This window comes from Passer domesticus, chromosome 2 (assembly GCF_036417665.1).
Source record: "Passer domesticus isolate bPasDom1 chromosome 2, bPasDom1.hap1, whole genome shotgun sequence".
In the NCBI taxonomy this organism is placed as follows: domain Eukaryota; kingdom Metazoa; phylum Chordata; class Aves; order Passeriformes; family Passeridae; genus Passer; species Passer domesticus.
In genome coordinates, this window is record NC_087475.1 from 79,325,069 (window position 1) to 79,342,976 (window position 17,908).

Consider the following 17,908-nt stretch of genomic DNA (forward strand, 5'->3'; position numbering starts at 1 on the left):
CCCCTGTTAGTTATAGTTCTGCAAACTGAAGGACAGATCAGGCAGGAATGAACATGCATGGTATTTAAAGGGAGTACATGGATTTGTGATTGCATGCAGTGCCTGCCAAGATTTGATTTTCTGTAGATGTTTTTGCACGGAATGAAACATGTTTGTTCCCTTCTGTATGATTGTTTGCTCATTATAAATATATAATTATCTGTATCAAACTCAAAAGTGAAATTCTTAGTAACAGAGGCAGTATTCTCTGACTTATTTTAGTTGGTAGAATTTATAACTCTGGTTTTGGTCAGAGTGTTTTTCTGTCACTTAAGACTGTTGATATGAAATTCACTGAACTAGTTTAATGGTTTCCTTGAAACTTTTAATCTTCTTTTTGCATGTAAGTTGTTTGCTAAACAAAATTCAGTAAAAATAAAGGATAGAGTCAAGCTAATGTGCTGTCCAAAGTTTTTGAGCAGCCCATGGAGAACAGAGGCGTTGTGGTTTGAGACGTATGTGGAACCCTTGGCAGTGAAGAAGGTTCTGTATTAAAAAATGTTGGACTTGTCTGAATAGATAATATCTGCAACCTTCTGTGCCAGGGAGCGTTGCTGAGTTGAGTCAATGACGACTTTCTGTCAGAGCCTAATGAGAGAATTGTCTTGAGGCACCAAGCCATACAAACTTGAAGAGACAAGCCAGCCGTGGTTGAACGAGTGGCCCTCAACAATGTGTTCTTTTGAGCTTCTAAGCTTTGCCTTGTAGTTGTGCACTGAGGGCCCAGGAGATTCACCAGCCCAGGGAACCCAGAGAGGCTGTTCTTTGTCACTGGGCATTCGGGTCTGAGTGGAGAAGAACATCGTGGAAAAAACAAAGCAGAAAACCCCAGGGAAACACTGCATGGTGGCTGCTTCCTCCTGCAGAAGAATCCCTTTATATTACTTCAGGGACTGTATTTCTTTTATTTAAATACAATAACCTTCAGCTTCTTTTTAAAGATTTTCAAGGCAGTGGTAAGTAAGCAAGTGATTTCTCAAGCACTTTTATGCTTTCTCAAAACATATATGGTAGGTGGAGATCACAGTTTGTGATTTGTTTGTTTTAGTTGTGTCAGGAAGGAGTAGTTAAAACGCAGTTGCAGTGTACTTGTTATTACTGTCTTTAGAGTACTGTGTAATACGTGATCTGTTGTCAGAACATTTTTTGATAACTTAAGTACTTCTTGTGTTTTGTTGGGTTTTTTTGTTGTTTTTTTTTTTAACCAAGCTAGGAGGCTGCCTTTGGCCAAGTGCTCTCTTAGGGGCTGAATGGGCTTGATGTGGTCTTTGGACGTTATATTTGATTCTTTGTGTACCCTTCTGAAATGATCCATGTGTCCATGGTGTTTTGTCTTTTACCCTCTGAACTTTTGATATCCCAAAGGAATAAGACATAAAGCATTTCCCTGCAATTAATATCTTGCAGGTCTGAATGTCTCTAACATAGTTTTTCAAGCCATCTGGTCATAATCCTCAGAAAAGTCCCTGTGCCTCAGTCAGGCAGAGATATTTCTGTTCTTTCCCATAGTCTTTCTCCTGTGGTATTCTTAATGATTCAAAAATAATCAACAAAGTCCATTTACTTCCTTGATTTATGTTTTATTGCATTTCCAGTAGGATTCTTAGCACACAAATCTTCTCCAAGTACACTTGAAATAGCCATAAATGGCAGCTGAAACTCTCCTCAGTGTAACACAGTGTTTGCAGTCAAGTAAGCATGGCTTCTGTTCCGTGGTCCTGATGGTTGAGCACTGAGAGGACAGAAGTACTTAGCAGTGAAATGCTAGGAAAAATGTGTCCTTTTTCCTGTTGTAAGAAATGTTTCATTTAGAGAAGAAAGCTGTTCACCTGTGAAAAACTGTCCTAAAGAAGCATACTCATCTTGTTTCTGCACAGATCTGTGTCAGTTCTGCAGCTTCTGTCAATGCCAGCTGGACAGAATTAGACCGCTGTGGGGATTTTTTTCTGTCATGAATGGAAAGAGGTTCTCTGTCTGTTTTGTTTCAGACATTTTTACACCATCACAGGAATAATGATAAATCTTGATGCACCTGCCATAGTGGCACTGTCTTCGTTTGACTGATGGAAACAGCCATGAGAGAGTAAAGGGATGGAATGGTAGGGCAATTCGGGAAGGAATAGGTGAACACAGTTTGATACCCCCAAAAGGCATTTAAAGCAGAGAAGAATTTGTTAGGTAAGTGTATATGTTTTGCTATTAATTTACAACTAAAATTAATAAATTAATCAAATATGTAAAAGTAATCCTATGGCTAAGTCAGCAGGAAGGCTGACTTCCCTTATATGGTTCTTTGTCACAGCAGACAAGAGCCAGCTCTGACACAAAAGCTGTCTTTTATACCTCAGCTAAGACAACCTGTCTTATAAGTTTTGGAGTCATGTCTTTTTAAGTTAAATCCATGCAGTATTTGTGTCTGACTTGGGTCATTCCCTGTTCCTCTCTGCACATGGCACATTTGTACTTCTCTGAAAAGCGTAGGATATGACTGCTCAGTTGTTTGGGGATGTCCAGGAGATTGGGTTTTGCTATGCTGACCATGAGGAAGGACCAGAATTGGGATTTGCCCTTCCAGATCTGCACTGACATTCCTTTACCCTAGTTCTTAGCCTTCAGTGGGAGGAAGGGTACTTATCCTAAAGATGCATCTCCTAGGTATCCTGCTTTCCACCGACTGCTACCGAGTGCCTAGGGGGACCAGCACAGATGTAGATCTCCAGTTTCAGGTGAAATGGGTATTCCTGCAGCTTACTGACTATGCTGCCTGCAAAGTTGCAAAAAATGGTGATGAAGGAGGGCATTTAATCATTTGCCATTTCTTGAGACAAAGACATTGAAAAATAAGCGAGGGAAGGAAAGTTTAGATATGTTAAGTACAATCAGAATATTCCCAGGTAGTCCTTTAAATGTGAAGTATCAGATATTTTCCTACAGGAGATTAAACCTCTCACTTGGCTTTTGAGTTTCAATTCCATATTTGAAAAGACAGATTTTTTTAAACACTAGAATTTTTTTTAATTCTCTCTGTATGTTTTTGTACATGTACAACATGTGCATTCTTGTCCCTGCAGCATGTCTTTCAGCTGTTGCTGCTGACCAGTGCTTGCTCACGAGGTAGACAGAGACATGTCAAATCCAAGTTCAGGGGCTGCAGGAGCAAGGGGACGTGGTGTGTGCATAGTATTTGTCTGTACAGACAGGTTATATACGTTTATGTCAAGGGACCAGTTAAGCGACCACCTTCCTGCTGTAGGGAAAAAACCAGGATTGTGTAGCTGAAACAAAAGCAGTTCCCAGCTTGGAGAGCTTGTCTTCTCAGTAGATGGAGCAGACATGGTTTTGGGGAAAGGAGTAATACAGAAGCAAGGTGTTCATGCTGTTGGATTGAATGTGTCGAACCAGTGTTGTGGCTTTATGCACAACAACTCTGTTCAAAATGTGCAAAGTGACTTGGAGTGTGTAGGAGGTTACCAAGGAGAGATTAACTCAGAGGAAAGAAAAAAAAATACAAAAAAGGGTACATTTTAATATTGTCTAAGCCAAAAAATATTCCTTTTGCTCATTTTTATTGTGATTCAGGATAGAAGAATCTCTGTAGACTGGGGAAAACTGTTACACAACAATTTGGTAACACAAACCTCTCTCCCCTTAAGTTGCGTGAAACCAAACAATCTGACCTTTGTGGTTTCAGGACTCAAACATTCAGGAGAAAGTTACAAAAGAATACCTGGTAGATGTCTAGAAGAGACCTCAGGTGCTCTCCTCATGCATCTTCCTTATCAGGAGGCTTATGCAGTGTCCAGGGATAAAATTACTCTCTCCCTGGTTGGTTCAAGCTGCTCCCTCTCTCTTGCCAGGTTTTGCTTGCCTTCACTCCTGCAGTCACACTCTAAGCTAGTCCTGGAAAAATGATCCAGGTTATGGAAAAGCTTCCATTGTAAAAGCCATTAAGTGGACCCTGGCATCTTGACTGACCTAGACACTGAAGCAGTGACAGCACTGGCAGGGAGGGTAGGGGGAGGCAGTCCTGGCTTGGCCTCAGCCAGTGCAGGATGTTTTCAGCCAGGCTGTGCAGCATCGCTGGTACACAAGCACCTCACCAGGCAGTGCAACAGGAAAGCACATTGGCTGCTTCATTCATGGTCAAAAAAGCAAACCCTGAATTTTGAGTGTCATGTACCCTCTCAGGTCTTTCTAGAACAGTGTTCAGTGGTGCACAGACCTGTAAGAGCTTTGTATAGAGTGTTCTTGCAATTCAACTCTGTATCACCCCGGTTGGCTGCAGCTGCTCAGGATGAGCTGCGTGCACAAATTGTGCAGGAATATCATCCAGGAGAGGGATTTTTGTAGCAGCGTGCTGGCTGCTGTGTTAGGAGGCAGTGTGAACATGTGCTTGGAGAGACTTGCCAGAACTGCAGTACCCTGAATCGCAGCAGTCTTACCTTTCTAGCAGGACCTAAATCTCTCTCCCTGACCCCATACATGCAAGCAAAGGAGATGATGATTTTGTGGCTCAGATCTGGAGGTTGTCTCGACAAAACAGCAGTTTCCCTGTCTTGGGGGCAGTAGTTGGGAGGGCGTGAGAGAGCTCTGTGCCTTCAGCTGGGGGTGACTGTGCTGGAGCTTACACAGGGTGGGATCCTAGAGTAGAGAAGTGGTTGTTGAATGTAGTAATGTGGGTTTGTTCTGCCAAGTCGCTGCTTGAGCAGAGGACAAAGGTAGGTGGTGGCACAAAGTCCTCACACCCTCTGAGCTGAGCCAGGATGTGTGTTTAGGTTCTAAGGTACTCCCATTCTCAGACTCTTAGAGAGCTGTTTCATCTAGAGGGAGAGCTGCTGACAGGTGGGATGGGTACATGATGTTACTTGGTAAAAGAAGACAGAAATAAAGGCTGTTCTGGTGTGAAACAGGACTTCATTCCTCCACAGATTCAGTTACCAAGCATAAGATTTTTGTGGGGAAAAGATAATGAAGACCTGCTTCGACTTAGGGGCAAGGCAGAGTATTCCACTGGTTTTTGGTCATTATATCTGTTTCTTACAGAAACCGTCTTAGTGATGATTGTGACAGAAAGAGCCATGTGTGACTCTTAAGTCATTGTGGACCTGTTCCTAAGTAATAATGATTCGCCCAGCTCTGGATGTGTTCTTCATTGCAGATCTCTAAGAATTCTTTGGTTTTATTCCCACTGAACAATTTCAAAGGCTGAGGCACACGGAGGTGGCACATTTCAGCTGCAGGCATATGTGGTACCTGCCTCAGTAGCATTTATGTATCAGCAGCTGCCATCCCCCCCTGCAGCCAGGCTGCCGCAGTCATGTCCCTGGCTCCATTCCCTGCTTCCTCGCCCTACTGGTGCTCTTAATTTAATTTTGTAAGGTTTGCAGAGGGCTAAATTTGGGCCCAAGAGTGTTATTTTTAGAGTCTTGAAAATAGGCTAATGTACAAAAAAAGATTTTTCTCACAGTTTAATGAACCATTTTTGGATTTTGAGGGGGAGAGGAGGATTGGCAGTAAGATGGAAGGGCTTTTCATGTCATCTCCTTAGTCATATAAGGTGCAGAGGGACCATTTATGACACTGACGTCATCTCAGAGCTTCATGTGCGTTGTCCCATACCATTCTTTCTCCGTGATCTGTTTCCAAAACTCCTCTTCTCTTATCCACCCACTTTTCTTACCTGCTGGTGGCCCTGTCCTTGGCTGGTGCTGCAGATGTCTTCTCCTGCCTGCTGCCTGCATTTTCAGCCCCACACAGATTGTATTTCTCTGAATCAATTTTAAGGAGCCATTGGTGGAGGTGGGTTTCAGGAAAATGCCTACCATTCATTTCTTGGTATCTGCCAGGTTGGGTTTCAAGTGCCAATGGTCCAACTAGAGGCTCATTCAAAATCTGCTGGGCAGACAGTGCATGGACTGGCACAACAGAGAAGTGTTTGTCCTGGGCTTTCTGGCCATGTCTGTCTCAGCCTTGTGGAAAGGATGGCAGTTTTCCAGGGGTTATGTGCTTGCACCTTTGAAATCACCATGGACCCAGTGCTTTGTTACCTGAGATAGGTACTGTGTTGAAGTCACTTGAGGGATGGTGAAAATGAGTTTAATCCTCAAGACTGTAGCAAAAAAAACCCCGAAATAATAAGAGGGGAGGCAAGGAGGCTGACCTTGAAGTGCTGTGCTTCCAGGAAGCCAGCCATCTGCTGCCCTGTGTTGAAGTGAGCACAGGTTTGGATTGCTAACTCTTTCCTCTGATCCTGGGGACATTTCAGAGAAGTGTGACTGAGCAGATGGATGTTATTAAACCTAGAAGAGACACTTTTTAAATTGAAAAAGGCTTTCAGCCTTGTCTTTAGAGAATGATGTTGACATGGAGGTCCTTGTCTTTCATACTGCTAGTCTGTTCCCTCCTTCTCTGCCCCACTTGCAGGACAGGGTTTAAAACCCACCTGAGCACTACCCACCTCTGCCACCTCAGCAGATGTTTGTCATACTGAGTGCTTTCTATGTGTCTTACCTCATATTTGTTTTGGCTTGAGATACAACCCAGTCTCCCAAATGTTTACTGCTGGCCGTGCTCCCGCTGACATCTGCAGGAGAGCAGTGAGTCCAGCTGTTGACCGAAGTGATCCTGGCAGCAGCTGCTGCCCGTGTGGGGTAAGGACCTTCTCAAAGAAGCTGTGATCATGGTCTGAGTGCAGAGTGTATTTTCACTAATGTCCTTCCAAGATAAAAGGCCAAAAAGATGACCACCACTTATGGGCTAATTAGCCAGAAACTTCCATCTCATTTATCATAATCCAGATGTTATCCTGCTAATTTCAGGGCTGTTACTCAAGCGCAGAATTGGACACACAGAAGTTGAGAGTGGGTCTACATCACAGGCTTTTGTCAGGGAGGCCCTCAGTCAGGGCTTTCATGGGGTGTGTGATCTTTGGCCAACACAGCTGTGCTGACAAGAAATCCTCAGCATCGATTTCTGCTCGTTATACCAGCACAACCTTATTTTTACTGATGTTGCTGATGTGGGGGAAGAGAAGCTTCCCGACAAGTTGCTGCCAGTGTGAGTTCTGTCAATGGTGACCTCTCCTTACTCATCCTGTGGACCCCAGCCCAGCTGCTTTGGCAGCCTCCCTGGTAAGACCTGATCTAAGTGGGTGCAGTTGGGAGGATTCTCTTAGGAAGCCAGGACTGTACTTGCTTTTAATATTAATTTTTTTTCTAAAAGTCTTTTGAATGTATTTTTTAAAATGTACATCTTGTTCTCAAGAAGGCTTTGATCTTGTTAATCTTTTCATCTATGCATCAATCTGTTGTGTGAAAATGCTGGAATGTGCTCTTATTGTGGCAAGGGCTTTCTTTGGGTTTGTTTCCAATTTTTTTTTGCATAGTTTAGGGAATTTTTCTTCCCTGAGGCTCTCCCTCTGGCTTGATCCTACATGAAAGTTGACCACAGACGTGTCAGGTTCTAGAATGCCACTTTAGGCTATGTCTTTGAATTTTCTTTGCAGGGATTTCCTGATACCAAACTGAAGCAATTTTTTTTCTCTTTCCTTGCATTATGATAAAAAAAAAACATTTTGGGCAAGCCTGCACATTCAGATGTGAGCAGCAATGAGCTCCCTCTGCCTGTCTTCACCAGGTGGGACACCAACCTTGAACTCAAAGTTTTGTGGTTGCTATAACATGAAGCAGTCTGGACTAACTTACCTGCTCTCTGTCTGTTTTAAGAGGTTGAGCAAACTGTACTGCTGAGGTTGTGGTCATTTGTCCAGTTTGAGGCATAGACAACCTGATTAAATCCACCTACATTTGGCCAGACAGACTTAGCCTTAATCTTAATCACTTATATTTGCATTTCTCTCCTAGTTCTTATAGATTTAGACCTCAGGTTATGCTTTCCTAGTCACAGCCATACTTTCTTAAAATGTCCATCTGCCCATGATAGCAGCTGTTCTTGTGAAAGCCTTTGTGTAAATGCAATCATAGGTCTGAGGATTCATGCTCTGTGGCAAAACATAAACCCAAAGGCAAGTGAAGAAGGGGTCATTTGGCAGCCAAAAAAAAAAAAAAAGAAATCAAAACTGTACCTCCTATATATATCTGTCAAAATAGTACCTTTGTAAATGAGTCAAGTCAGGACTTTTGCAGTTGTGGGACTCTCACTGAGCACAGTGGAGTGACCAAGGTATCCTTTGCAGTTTTCCTCACCATAAACTAGAAATTGCTCTGCTGATTATTGGTGTCATTGTGGTAATCACTGAGCACTTCACCTGGGAAAGGAGCTGATTCCTTTGGCTCTGTCCATAAATGTGGGGGAATTTGACTTGTGAAGGTGGCCTGGGCAAGAGAAGGTTGGAGCATGAAAGGACACCTTGGAATTCTGCTGCCAAAGTACAGAGCCTGGTTTTGGCCTCTGAAGAGACCCTAGGCAGTACTTCAAGATCTTTGAATATTTGTTGTCCTTGATACTGTTGACCTGTAGGTGTAAACTTCTTGGTTTATGCAAACATAATGAATTTCTGTTCATACTTGTATCTTTTGCCTAGGTCCTGAGGGAGGCCAATAAATTGGCTGAAATGGAAGAGCCACCTTTGCTGCCAGGGGAAACCATTAAAGACATGGGTACGTGAAGAGGAAATTCCTTATTGTTTGCTGACAAAGAGTAGAATATCCATAGAGCAAAATATCTTGGCAGTCACTGATCAACAACAGCATATTGCAGATGTTCTGGGAGCCATGATCAGATTGTTTCATTAATTGCACATCACATGGGCCAAAGTGACTGTGTCTTCTTTTAGCACGTAGCAAGTACAAAGCAATTCAACGCTCTTACTGTGAGTGAGGGGGTGTGAGCTGTACAGCTCTGCATTTGCTGCCTCCTGAGAGGACATGGATCAACTGTTTCAGTTTGTCCTTGCCACAGGGTAACTTCCTAGGCTGACACAGCACAATTATGTGTCAAATCTCTGTCATGGGCTTTAGGAAAGGATGCTCTGCTTTTGCAGGGAATTTACTGTGATGGGAGATGGGTTTCTTCCTTTTTCATCCAAAAGTTCTGACATGCATCAGATTTGCTGATGCTCTCCATTCTGAAGGCTTGAGTAAGCCTCTTGATTAATTTTCTGTGAAAGATTTTGCATTTGTTTTTATAACATGTTGCCTTCTTCTTAAAACGGTAAGGAAGAGTGCAACTTCAGTCCTAAACATAAAAAAATCAAAAAATGAAAACTGAAAATACTTCACAAAAAAATGCACCCAACAACAGCTATATAAAAACAAGCAAGAAAACCTCCAAACAACCCACCTCCATAATTAATCTGTTTCTAAACCTCTTTCCTCGGAGTCCTAAGGACTCTGAACTCATACTCCAGTCATATACTGCAGACTGATATCTGACTCACTCCACAGATGCTATTAGCTCTAACAGTGAGGCAGTATTTTGAAGGGTTCCTAGGGAATGGTTTAAGAGGTCAGAGTTATCAGTGTTTTATCTGTTGGCAAATGGGGTGATGAGCCACATAAATCTAGAAGACTGGGTGGCTTTTGGAGTAGCCCAGACAGCAGCTGCCTGTTCTAGCAAGAAACTAAAGGCAGCAAAAGGAAATCTTTGTTATTCATAAGCAATAATTGTTTCCTGTTAGAAGTGTGAAGAAAGGCAAAAGTAATTCTCCTTGTATTTTACGGGGAAGGGAAGAAAAAATATTTTCAGCCAACCCAATAATCCAAGGTAAGATTGGCCTGTAAAAGACAGGAATTCCACAAGCAGGGGAATTAGTAAATGTGGTTTCCAGTTTCTTTCTCCCATATGTATTCTCTTATACATACCAAAGGCTGAGCTCATTAGGCTTTCCTGTGGTGATAGCACCCACTACAACCTCTCTATTATACCTGGCATTCATTCTCACAAACAGTGAAGCACTTTAATGCCTTGGAGATCCCTGTTTATCAAGTAGAGACTGCTGAAATCATACAGCTGTGGCAGGGTTAAGGTCAGACAAACCATGTGCGTAGGTACATTTGTACATGCGCAGTGTAATTAAGTAAAATTGTTTCCTTAGGAAACCAGGCTAATAAAATGCAAATGTGAAAGGTGGGGTGGCTTACACGCTGGCAAGGCCAGTGTTTGAGATCGTGCCTGGGGTTCCTTACCTGGAAAACATTTTTCTAGCACCTTTCCTCTTTATTCAGAAATCCTGTTCCTTTTGAGATGTAAATGCACACTTTTCTTATTAGTGGATTTTGCTGGGGTTTTTTTAAGTATTTCAAAATTGCATTTTGAATAATGGGAACTCCAGTGGAAAAACTAGGCAGGCTGCCCTCACCCTTGTTATGCTTCCTGAGTCTGCTTTCAAACCTCTGTCAAACTAGTCTTTGAAAAGAAGTGATTAACAATCGGACACTAATGAAACACTTGGTTTAACTAGAAATAGTTGTAACCATTTTGTGTTTAATTGTCCTTCAAACAAATACATGTATATTTATATAAACAAATAAATAATTGAATTACTAGCATTTTTTAGAGATATGTATATTTTATTTCTTTTTAACCAGATATTGTGGTACATATTTTGCTCCAAAGTAGTCACTTCTGATGTTTTAAGGATCTTTCTCCACATCCAGATCTTGAGAGTCAATGAAGACAATGCAGAAGCAGAGCTGACTTGAGTATGATTTAGTTATATGAGTTGCCAGTGCCCTGGAATAAGGCAGACTTCTTCTGTCTCCCCCTCTGGGTTAAATCTCATGGGATAAAGGTGGAAGAAATGTAGGTTCCCATTCTGACCCCCACTAGCCTCATGCTCATGGTGGCTGTCTCCTGGGTGGGAGGTGAGCCGTCCTCCTGACACAGCCCTTGCAAAATGGATCCCCTAGGGCTTGGAGACTTGAGGTTGTTCAGATGATCCAGGGAGTTTTTTCATGGATCTGGCAGCTCAGTGGGTCTCCTCTATGTTTTTGAGGGGTGTCATTACTTGTTGATGATAGTGTAAATTATTTTGTGGCCACGACACAGCCAGACAACTGCTTCAGTGGCAGATGTGATAGGCAGCAGAGGTGAGGAGGCAACAACTTAAATCTCGGCATTTTTAAGTGATATAAAACAGAAGGGCAGTTAGAGGTGTTTGCTGTGGAAAGCCAGCAGCACCTCTTTCCCTTTGCTGGAACAAGTGAGAAATGTTTGAGGCCATTTAAGAAGGGGACTGTTTTGAGTCACCGTCACTCAGGCCCGAAAATAATTGAATTGTGCAGAGTAACTTGATCTCTGACTTCAGACCTAAGATCACTGGCAGCAGGGTGTTACACAGACTCATGGCTCCTGCAAATCACTGTAGCTCTGCTGGCTTTTAGCATGAGGGCCTTCATCCCAGGGCTGACTCCACATGCAAAGGTGTACAGAAGGACCCAAGCATCCTAGAAACCTCATGTAGAGAACTGCCTTCTCCTGCCCCTGGTGGCACAAACCATCTTGGGCACAATCCTTAGCTTTTATGCAGATTGTTGTCAGCTTCAGATGTGTGCACCCAGACGTGAGTGGTCTCCTCTTTTCATGCATGATATTCTCAGCTACTGGCAGTAAGAGCAAACAGTTTGCACCAAACACTGGCCTGTTGACAGGGGTAGCAGTTTTGTGCAAATGTAGGATTCTGGGTGGTGGTACTGTCTCTACCCAAACTCTTACCTTCTCCACAGAACTGAAACTTGCAAGTTAGCTCTAGGCTAGAACCACAGATTAAGCTTATTTTAATTTCATGATCTGCAAGGTATAGCCCACAAATATTGTTGCTGGCATAATTTTTCTCCCATAAATTAACTGTGAAATTTATATCTTCTTCTTTTTTTTTTTTTTTCCCTTAAGCTAAGGATGTTACTTACATCTGCCCCTTCACTGGAGCAATCAGAGGAACCCTTACTGTCACCAATTATAGACTGTATTTTAAAAGCATGGAACGGGTAAGCTTTTGAAATAATCTGCTTTTGCTACCTTTTCAATCTTTAGACCTGGGTTTTGTTTGAGAGTATTTCTGTGTGAAATGTGGCTATATGTTTGTGAATATAGACATAAGGGAGCAGGAGCTGGGGATTTTTTCCCCCTCCCCTTTTTAAACTCACAAATTTCAACTGTCTACAGGACCCTCCTTTTGTCCTAGATGCATCTTTAGGTGTAATCAACAGAGTGGAGAAAATTGGAGGTGCTTCCAGTCGTGGTGAAAATTCATACGGGCTGGAGATTGTGTGCAAGGTAAACTTTTATCTGTGTTTTACAATAGAGGAAGGGGAATGTATATTTTTAAAGGTTGTCTCTGTGGTACCGTAGGAAGTTCTGCAAAATGTTTCAGTCAGTATGACTTCACTTCTGACACTTAGGTGTCAAAAAACACGATTTTAAAAGTAGTTTTCAGTATTCACCAGCTCCACTCACTTGAGAAGAGGTCCAAACCTTTTTTCAGGCTTTGTGCTGGGCAATGGCTTTTCTTCATTATGGAAGTGTAGGCCTGCATCCTCATTTCTCAGGATTGCCCACCAGGTTTATTCTAGGTAGACTCCAGTTACTGTGGAACTCAGTAGGCCTTTCACTCATTTACATTTCAAGAGCAAGAAAGGGGCACATTTCCCCCCTAAGTCATTAGCTCATGCCCACCTGCTGCAGTGCTTTGCTGTGAGAGACTGGTAAGTAGCATTCAGTCCTCATCAGGGCTGTTCTTTCATTTCTTTCAAGGCAGTACATATTTCACGTGTGCCTCTAAAGAACCCGTGGAATAACTGGAAATACAAAGTGCAGTAAAAATTACCAGTTTGCCTCCTCATGTCTGCTTACTACAGACCCACAAAGTAGATAAAGCCACCATCTCCCCTCCTAAATCCATATCTCTGGGTGGCATGGCCTTTCTGCTTCCCTCAGTGAGCACATAGGAAGAGCTCAGTTCAGAGCCTTGTAGATCTTGGGCTGCTTGGAGCTTGTCAAAGCCCCTCAATGATAAAAGGATGCTGGATAAGAGCAGATGGACGGATGAAAAGGAATCCCAAAGTGCTCTGGTCACTGCTGTGATTTTGAGGCATCAGGAAGCTAAGCAGACTGTCAAGCTGTGGGTGTGCTGAGTCCAGACCAGTTACTGCAATCTGTACCAAATAATCCAGCTGCTCCCTTGTCCTGTGAGAGTCATAATCCGTCCCAGCTAACATAGGGTAGGGTGCTTGTGCTGGCAAGCTAATTTGTTCCCTGTTTTGATCTGGATTCCTAATCCTCAGCCATTTTGTCTATAAGCACTTGGTCAGGTTTGGAGTGAACTGTATAATTTCCCTGTATGGGAAACTCAGGCACAAACTATAGGATGGGTGTTTTGGCCCTTTGTAGCCGATTTATATATGTCAGCCTGCTTCACCAGATATGCACAGCAGCCTAGTGCAATAACAGAGTGGTACAGACACATCTTATGCATCCTGAAAAGTTCTCTATCTGAGACCAGTCATGTAATCCCTGTGAGGAAGCAAAATCTTCAGCTGTTTATCGCATTCTCTGACTTGCTCTACCATCTTCATGTACTTGAACTCGATGGCTCATTTCCTGCTGATGAGTTTTAGACTCTTTGATGCAAGCATTTTAGTTGCAGGCTTGGCTGGAAAAAACTTAGAGATGTTTTATTTACTGTCCAAATTTGGTTTTGTAGATGACTATGGGAAGGAGGTCCTGAATGACCGCTTTCTGTCTAAACTGTGCTGCTATGCAAAGTGGAGGAGTTCTTGGTTTCAAGACATCCTCTTGAGTGCTCTGAGAGGTGGAAGCTTTAAAGGGAGGTGGCATTGGGTGCTTTGCACCCAGCTGGCTGTTCTTGGGGCCCCTACGTGCCTTGGGGCCCCTCTGTGAGGTACTTTGTTAGGCCATCCCCTCCAATGGACTTTTGGCACTGCTTGGTGTGAGAGCTCAGTGAGAGCCAAGGAAGTCTGTCTCACAAAAGTCCTGCTGGTCAAACACAGCTTTTTCTTGAGCAGGGCTCTCCCAAAGACTTTCAGCAGATGGAGAGCTTCATGTGAAAGCAAGATGCTGTGGTCAGGCACAGCTGTGCCTTCCCTCAGTTGCTTTGCTGTTGTTGGAGGCTGTAGACAATGCCTCAGCCAAGCCCAAGTTTGCAACACAACATTATTCAAAGTATAGTATCAAATCAGTGCTGGAAGGAGCACTGTCATGTGACCCCATTTTGAATTCTGACTTTTAGATTTTCCTTGGATTTTGAAGTGGTTCAGAAATTTGCCACTTGATTTCCCTCTTTCTTCCCCTAGGACATTCGAAACCTGCGGTTTGCTCATAAGCCTGAAGGGAGAACTAGACGATCCATATTTGAGAACCTAATGAAATATGCTTTTCCAGTTTCAAATAATCTGGTAAGTGTTTTCTCTTCAGCTTTTGCCAAAAGACACAGAGTAGCAGTAAACTGTTTTGTTCTGTCCCATCTACTTAATACAGCATTCACGTGGGGTGTATTTTCTTGAGGGATGAGAAGTGCTGGTTTTCAAATCTGTTTTAAACTTAATTCTGTAGGAGTTTAGATCATATAGGAAACAAGAAAAATCTATTACAGTGCCTTCTTTCATGCATGGGGAACGACTTACTGATAAAGCCTTGTAACAGAGGGAAAGTACTCAAATCACAGTGACATCTATCAGAGGTTCACAGCTAATGGTGGCTGCACTGCCCCAAATCTGGAATGTAGCCCCCATGTTTTCTAATGTTATAACACTGCAATTGTTTCAATTGCTGGTTGAGAGGCTCTGGTTGTTAATCTGTAAGAGCATTCTTGCCTAAGTAGTTTTATCTTCTCTCTTTAATAACAAAGTTCTTTTGTCTGTGAAGTACTGGGTAATAGCCAAGCAAGATCAGGGACATATTGGAAAAGTATATTGTTGTACTAATATGCAACACAGTGAGAGTGTTAATCTTTTTTATAAAACCCTGAGAGAAAAGTGATGGTGGGAAAAAAGAAGGGTCAGTCATGAATTACTATTTGAGATATCAAACATTCTATAAATGGGCTCTGAGTGGGCTCTTAAAGGTAAATTTTCTTTCTTTCAGCCACTTTTTGCCTTTGAGTACAAAGAGGTTTTCCCAGAAAATGGATGGAAAGTGTATGACCCAACTTGGGAGTACAGAAGACAGGTGGGTATTGTGTCACATTCTTCCTCATCCTCTGCTCTTCAGAAATGAGGGTCTGTGCACTGATAAAATTACAGGTTACATGGAGCAGAGAATGATTCTGCTGACAAATGCTGTGCAGGCTTGGTTAGGATGTTGTTTTGCACACTGCAGTTCTTGTTGAGAGCAGTACAGCTCTAGAGATAGAGGCATCCACTGATGGATGTCAGCTCAAGTGGCAGAGAGCTGACTTTAGGCTCTGCTAGAAAAAACTAATGCTCTGGTTTGGTGATCAGGTACTGCTGGCAGTGGGGAATGGAGGGTGCATGTTCCAGGTACACGCATCCCATTGTTGAGTTTCACACCTCAGTGCTTGCTTGTATTGGTTTTAATTCTTTCCAGGTTTTCCTGTCTGAAACAGCAACTTGTGAGGAAAAAAAATAAGTGTGGAATACCTTCACTATCTTAGGCATGGTTTCTCAGCATAGGGATCAGCCTAGAGAGTACTGTTATTTACAGTTGTAGTGTGCCCAGAGTAACTGATCAAAGGTATTCATGACAGTGACAGGCTGTCAATTAGGAATACTGTGGTAAAAACTTGAGTAGTTCTCTTTGGAGTAAAAGATGAGAGACTTTTGATTTTTATAATGAAATGATTCCTGTCATAAAATTCTCAAGTAGCAAAAGGAGCATGATTTGGTGGCATGTTTGCCCTGGACATAATAAGCTTCTGTCTCCTCCAGATCCATCAGAAAAAAAAATGGTTTTATTCTGATTAATCTGTCAGAATAAAACCAATTTTCTATTGTAAAATTAAGAAATTTTAAACCATGCAGTTTAAACATTTATTTGGGTCTTTCTTGTCAAATCAAACAAAACCAGACCTCTGGCCCTGCCTAGTTGTTCATCTGATTCCTGAAATCCAAAACCTAAGGATTCATTTTTCTAGCTCTAGCCTTCTAAAAGCTGGGCATGCCTTCTAAATTGGTTATCTAGGCCTGTCATTAACAGATGGGAGAGAGTGCTTCACTGTTGGGGGTGATTTGTTCTCTCCTGAAATAGCTGCCTAAGATAGATTGCTGGCTTCTAGACTGCTAATGGGAAGCGAGATGTATCTTACTGTACCCTACTGTATGCTGCCTTCAGTGCAAAGAGTCTTTTGCAATGAGATGCCACAATCTAAAATCCTGGTCAAGACAAGCTCCAATCCTTTGTAGCCACTTTGTGTCTAAGGTCAACTTGAGCATAAGATCAGACAATGCAGTGATTATTGCTTTGTTTAGATTTTACCCCCTTCTTGGTAGTGATTTTATGGGAAGATCTGCTTGTAGAGAAGGATTTGCAGCCCAAGCTACTTGAGCAAGGCACCTCTTTGTAGGGCTGAAAATTTTGGAGTAACAACTAAAAGAATACCTATGCTGTCAAAGTAATCTCCCCTGGAAAACACAGCATTCACTCAGTCAAGCATCAGTCACAGCAGGTGAAGTACAAAAAACATTTTTACAACAGCTGGAAAGAAGAAAGGGTGACCTTAGACAATTTCAGTGTAGATTATTCCACTTTCTAAATCCTGGCATGCCAGTTTTTATGATAGAACTTTTCTGTCCATATTAGTTTTTATACTGTGATTTGGTGCGCCTTAAATTTGTCAGGAATTTGGTGACATGGTGAAAGGATACGTGTGTTTGCATGCCTGTGATTTGCAGCTCTTTGTGGCCTTTCCGTAAGGAGAATGGGTGTAAGAGATGACACAGCTGAGGCATTGCTGCAGTGTGTACTCGTGCTGTGGCCTTCTGCTTTGTTGTTTGTGAGTGGGAAGGACAAACTTGCCTGACTGCTTCTATGTCAAGAAACCAAACTAATGTCCACGTGCCAAAGCCCCTGGTCATATCCTTATACTGGTAACTGCAAAAGTGAATCCAAACCAGGATTTTTTGCAGCCACAGCCTTTCTGAGTTTTCCCCATGATGGGCCACGGTCACTACCATTCCAGATCACACAATCCATCTGCTCCAGTTCCTTATCTCCAGAAGTGACCAACACCAGCTGCTGAAGAAGAGGCAAGCCATACTGCAGTAGGTGTTTATGTTGTGATCTGGCCAGGAGGAGAATTTCATCCCTTTTGTTAGATTGATTTAGGTCCTGCAGCTTTAGATGCAGGACATCATGCAGACATGATGCTTTATGTCCCCTCCAAAACTTTTAGGTATTTCAGTCTGTTTATTTAATTCCAGCATTTGTAACTATGGATGTTCAATTTATCTGTGTGAGTGTCATAGCCTTTTTTCTTAATCCAACCAGGTTCTGCTAAAGCAATAACAAATACTACAGTAAATCAGGATTATGTCTTGAAATGGCAGCAGGGATTCGTTAACAGTGAAACAAAACTGGCATCATCAAATCAGATAATGGGATTACCTGTCTCTGACTCTATGAATTGTGATCAGAAATAGAAAAGCAGGACATATGCACTGTCAGCAGGATCTTCTGGAATTGGTTTAGAAACTGTTAAGAGAAGGGCTGGCCTAGGGCATCAGCAGCCCAGCAGGACAGCCAGGCATTAACTTGCTATATCTTAGGCCAGGTCAGACTTTTCCCTGTGGGAGCAGGCACACATGGAGAGGGGAGTGGAGCAAAAGTAAACTCCAGCTACCAGGCATCCAGAAAAGACTTTCAGACCAGGATCCATGGTAATTTCTATGTCCATACTGGTAGACATGGCAAGTTTGAGTGTGCATTATTTATTACA

The 17,908-nt window shown here is 42.5% G+C and overlaps 1 protein-coding gene across 6 annotated transcripts in view; it reads left to right on the forward strand.

Moving 5' to 3' along the window:
• The window catches only part of MTMR2 (myotubularin related protein 2), a 63,003-nt gene that overhangs the window by 28,935 nt on the left and 16,160 nt on the right, over window positions 1-17,908 (forward strand). For 5 of the 6 annotated variants that reach the window (XM_064409464.1, XM_064409469.1, XM_064409466.1 and 2 more), the window contains exons 3-7: window positions 8,582-8,657; window positions 11,890-11,984; window positions 12,163-12,273; window positions 14,310-14,411; window positions 15,100-15,183. In XM_064409464.1, the coding sequence (XP_064265534.1) occupies window positions 8,582-8,657; window positions 11,890-11,984; window positions 12,163-12,273; window positions 14,310-14,411; window positions 15,100-15,183 (468 nt within the window). Of the gene's footprint in view, window positions 1-7,655; window positions 7,675-8,581; window positions 8,658-11,889; window positions 11,985-12,162; window positions 12,274-14,309; window positions 14,412-15,099; window positions 15,184-17,908 lie in introns of those variants that run through there. The other variant, XM_064409468.1, reaches the window with a different exon arrangement.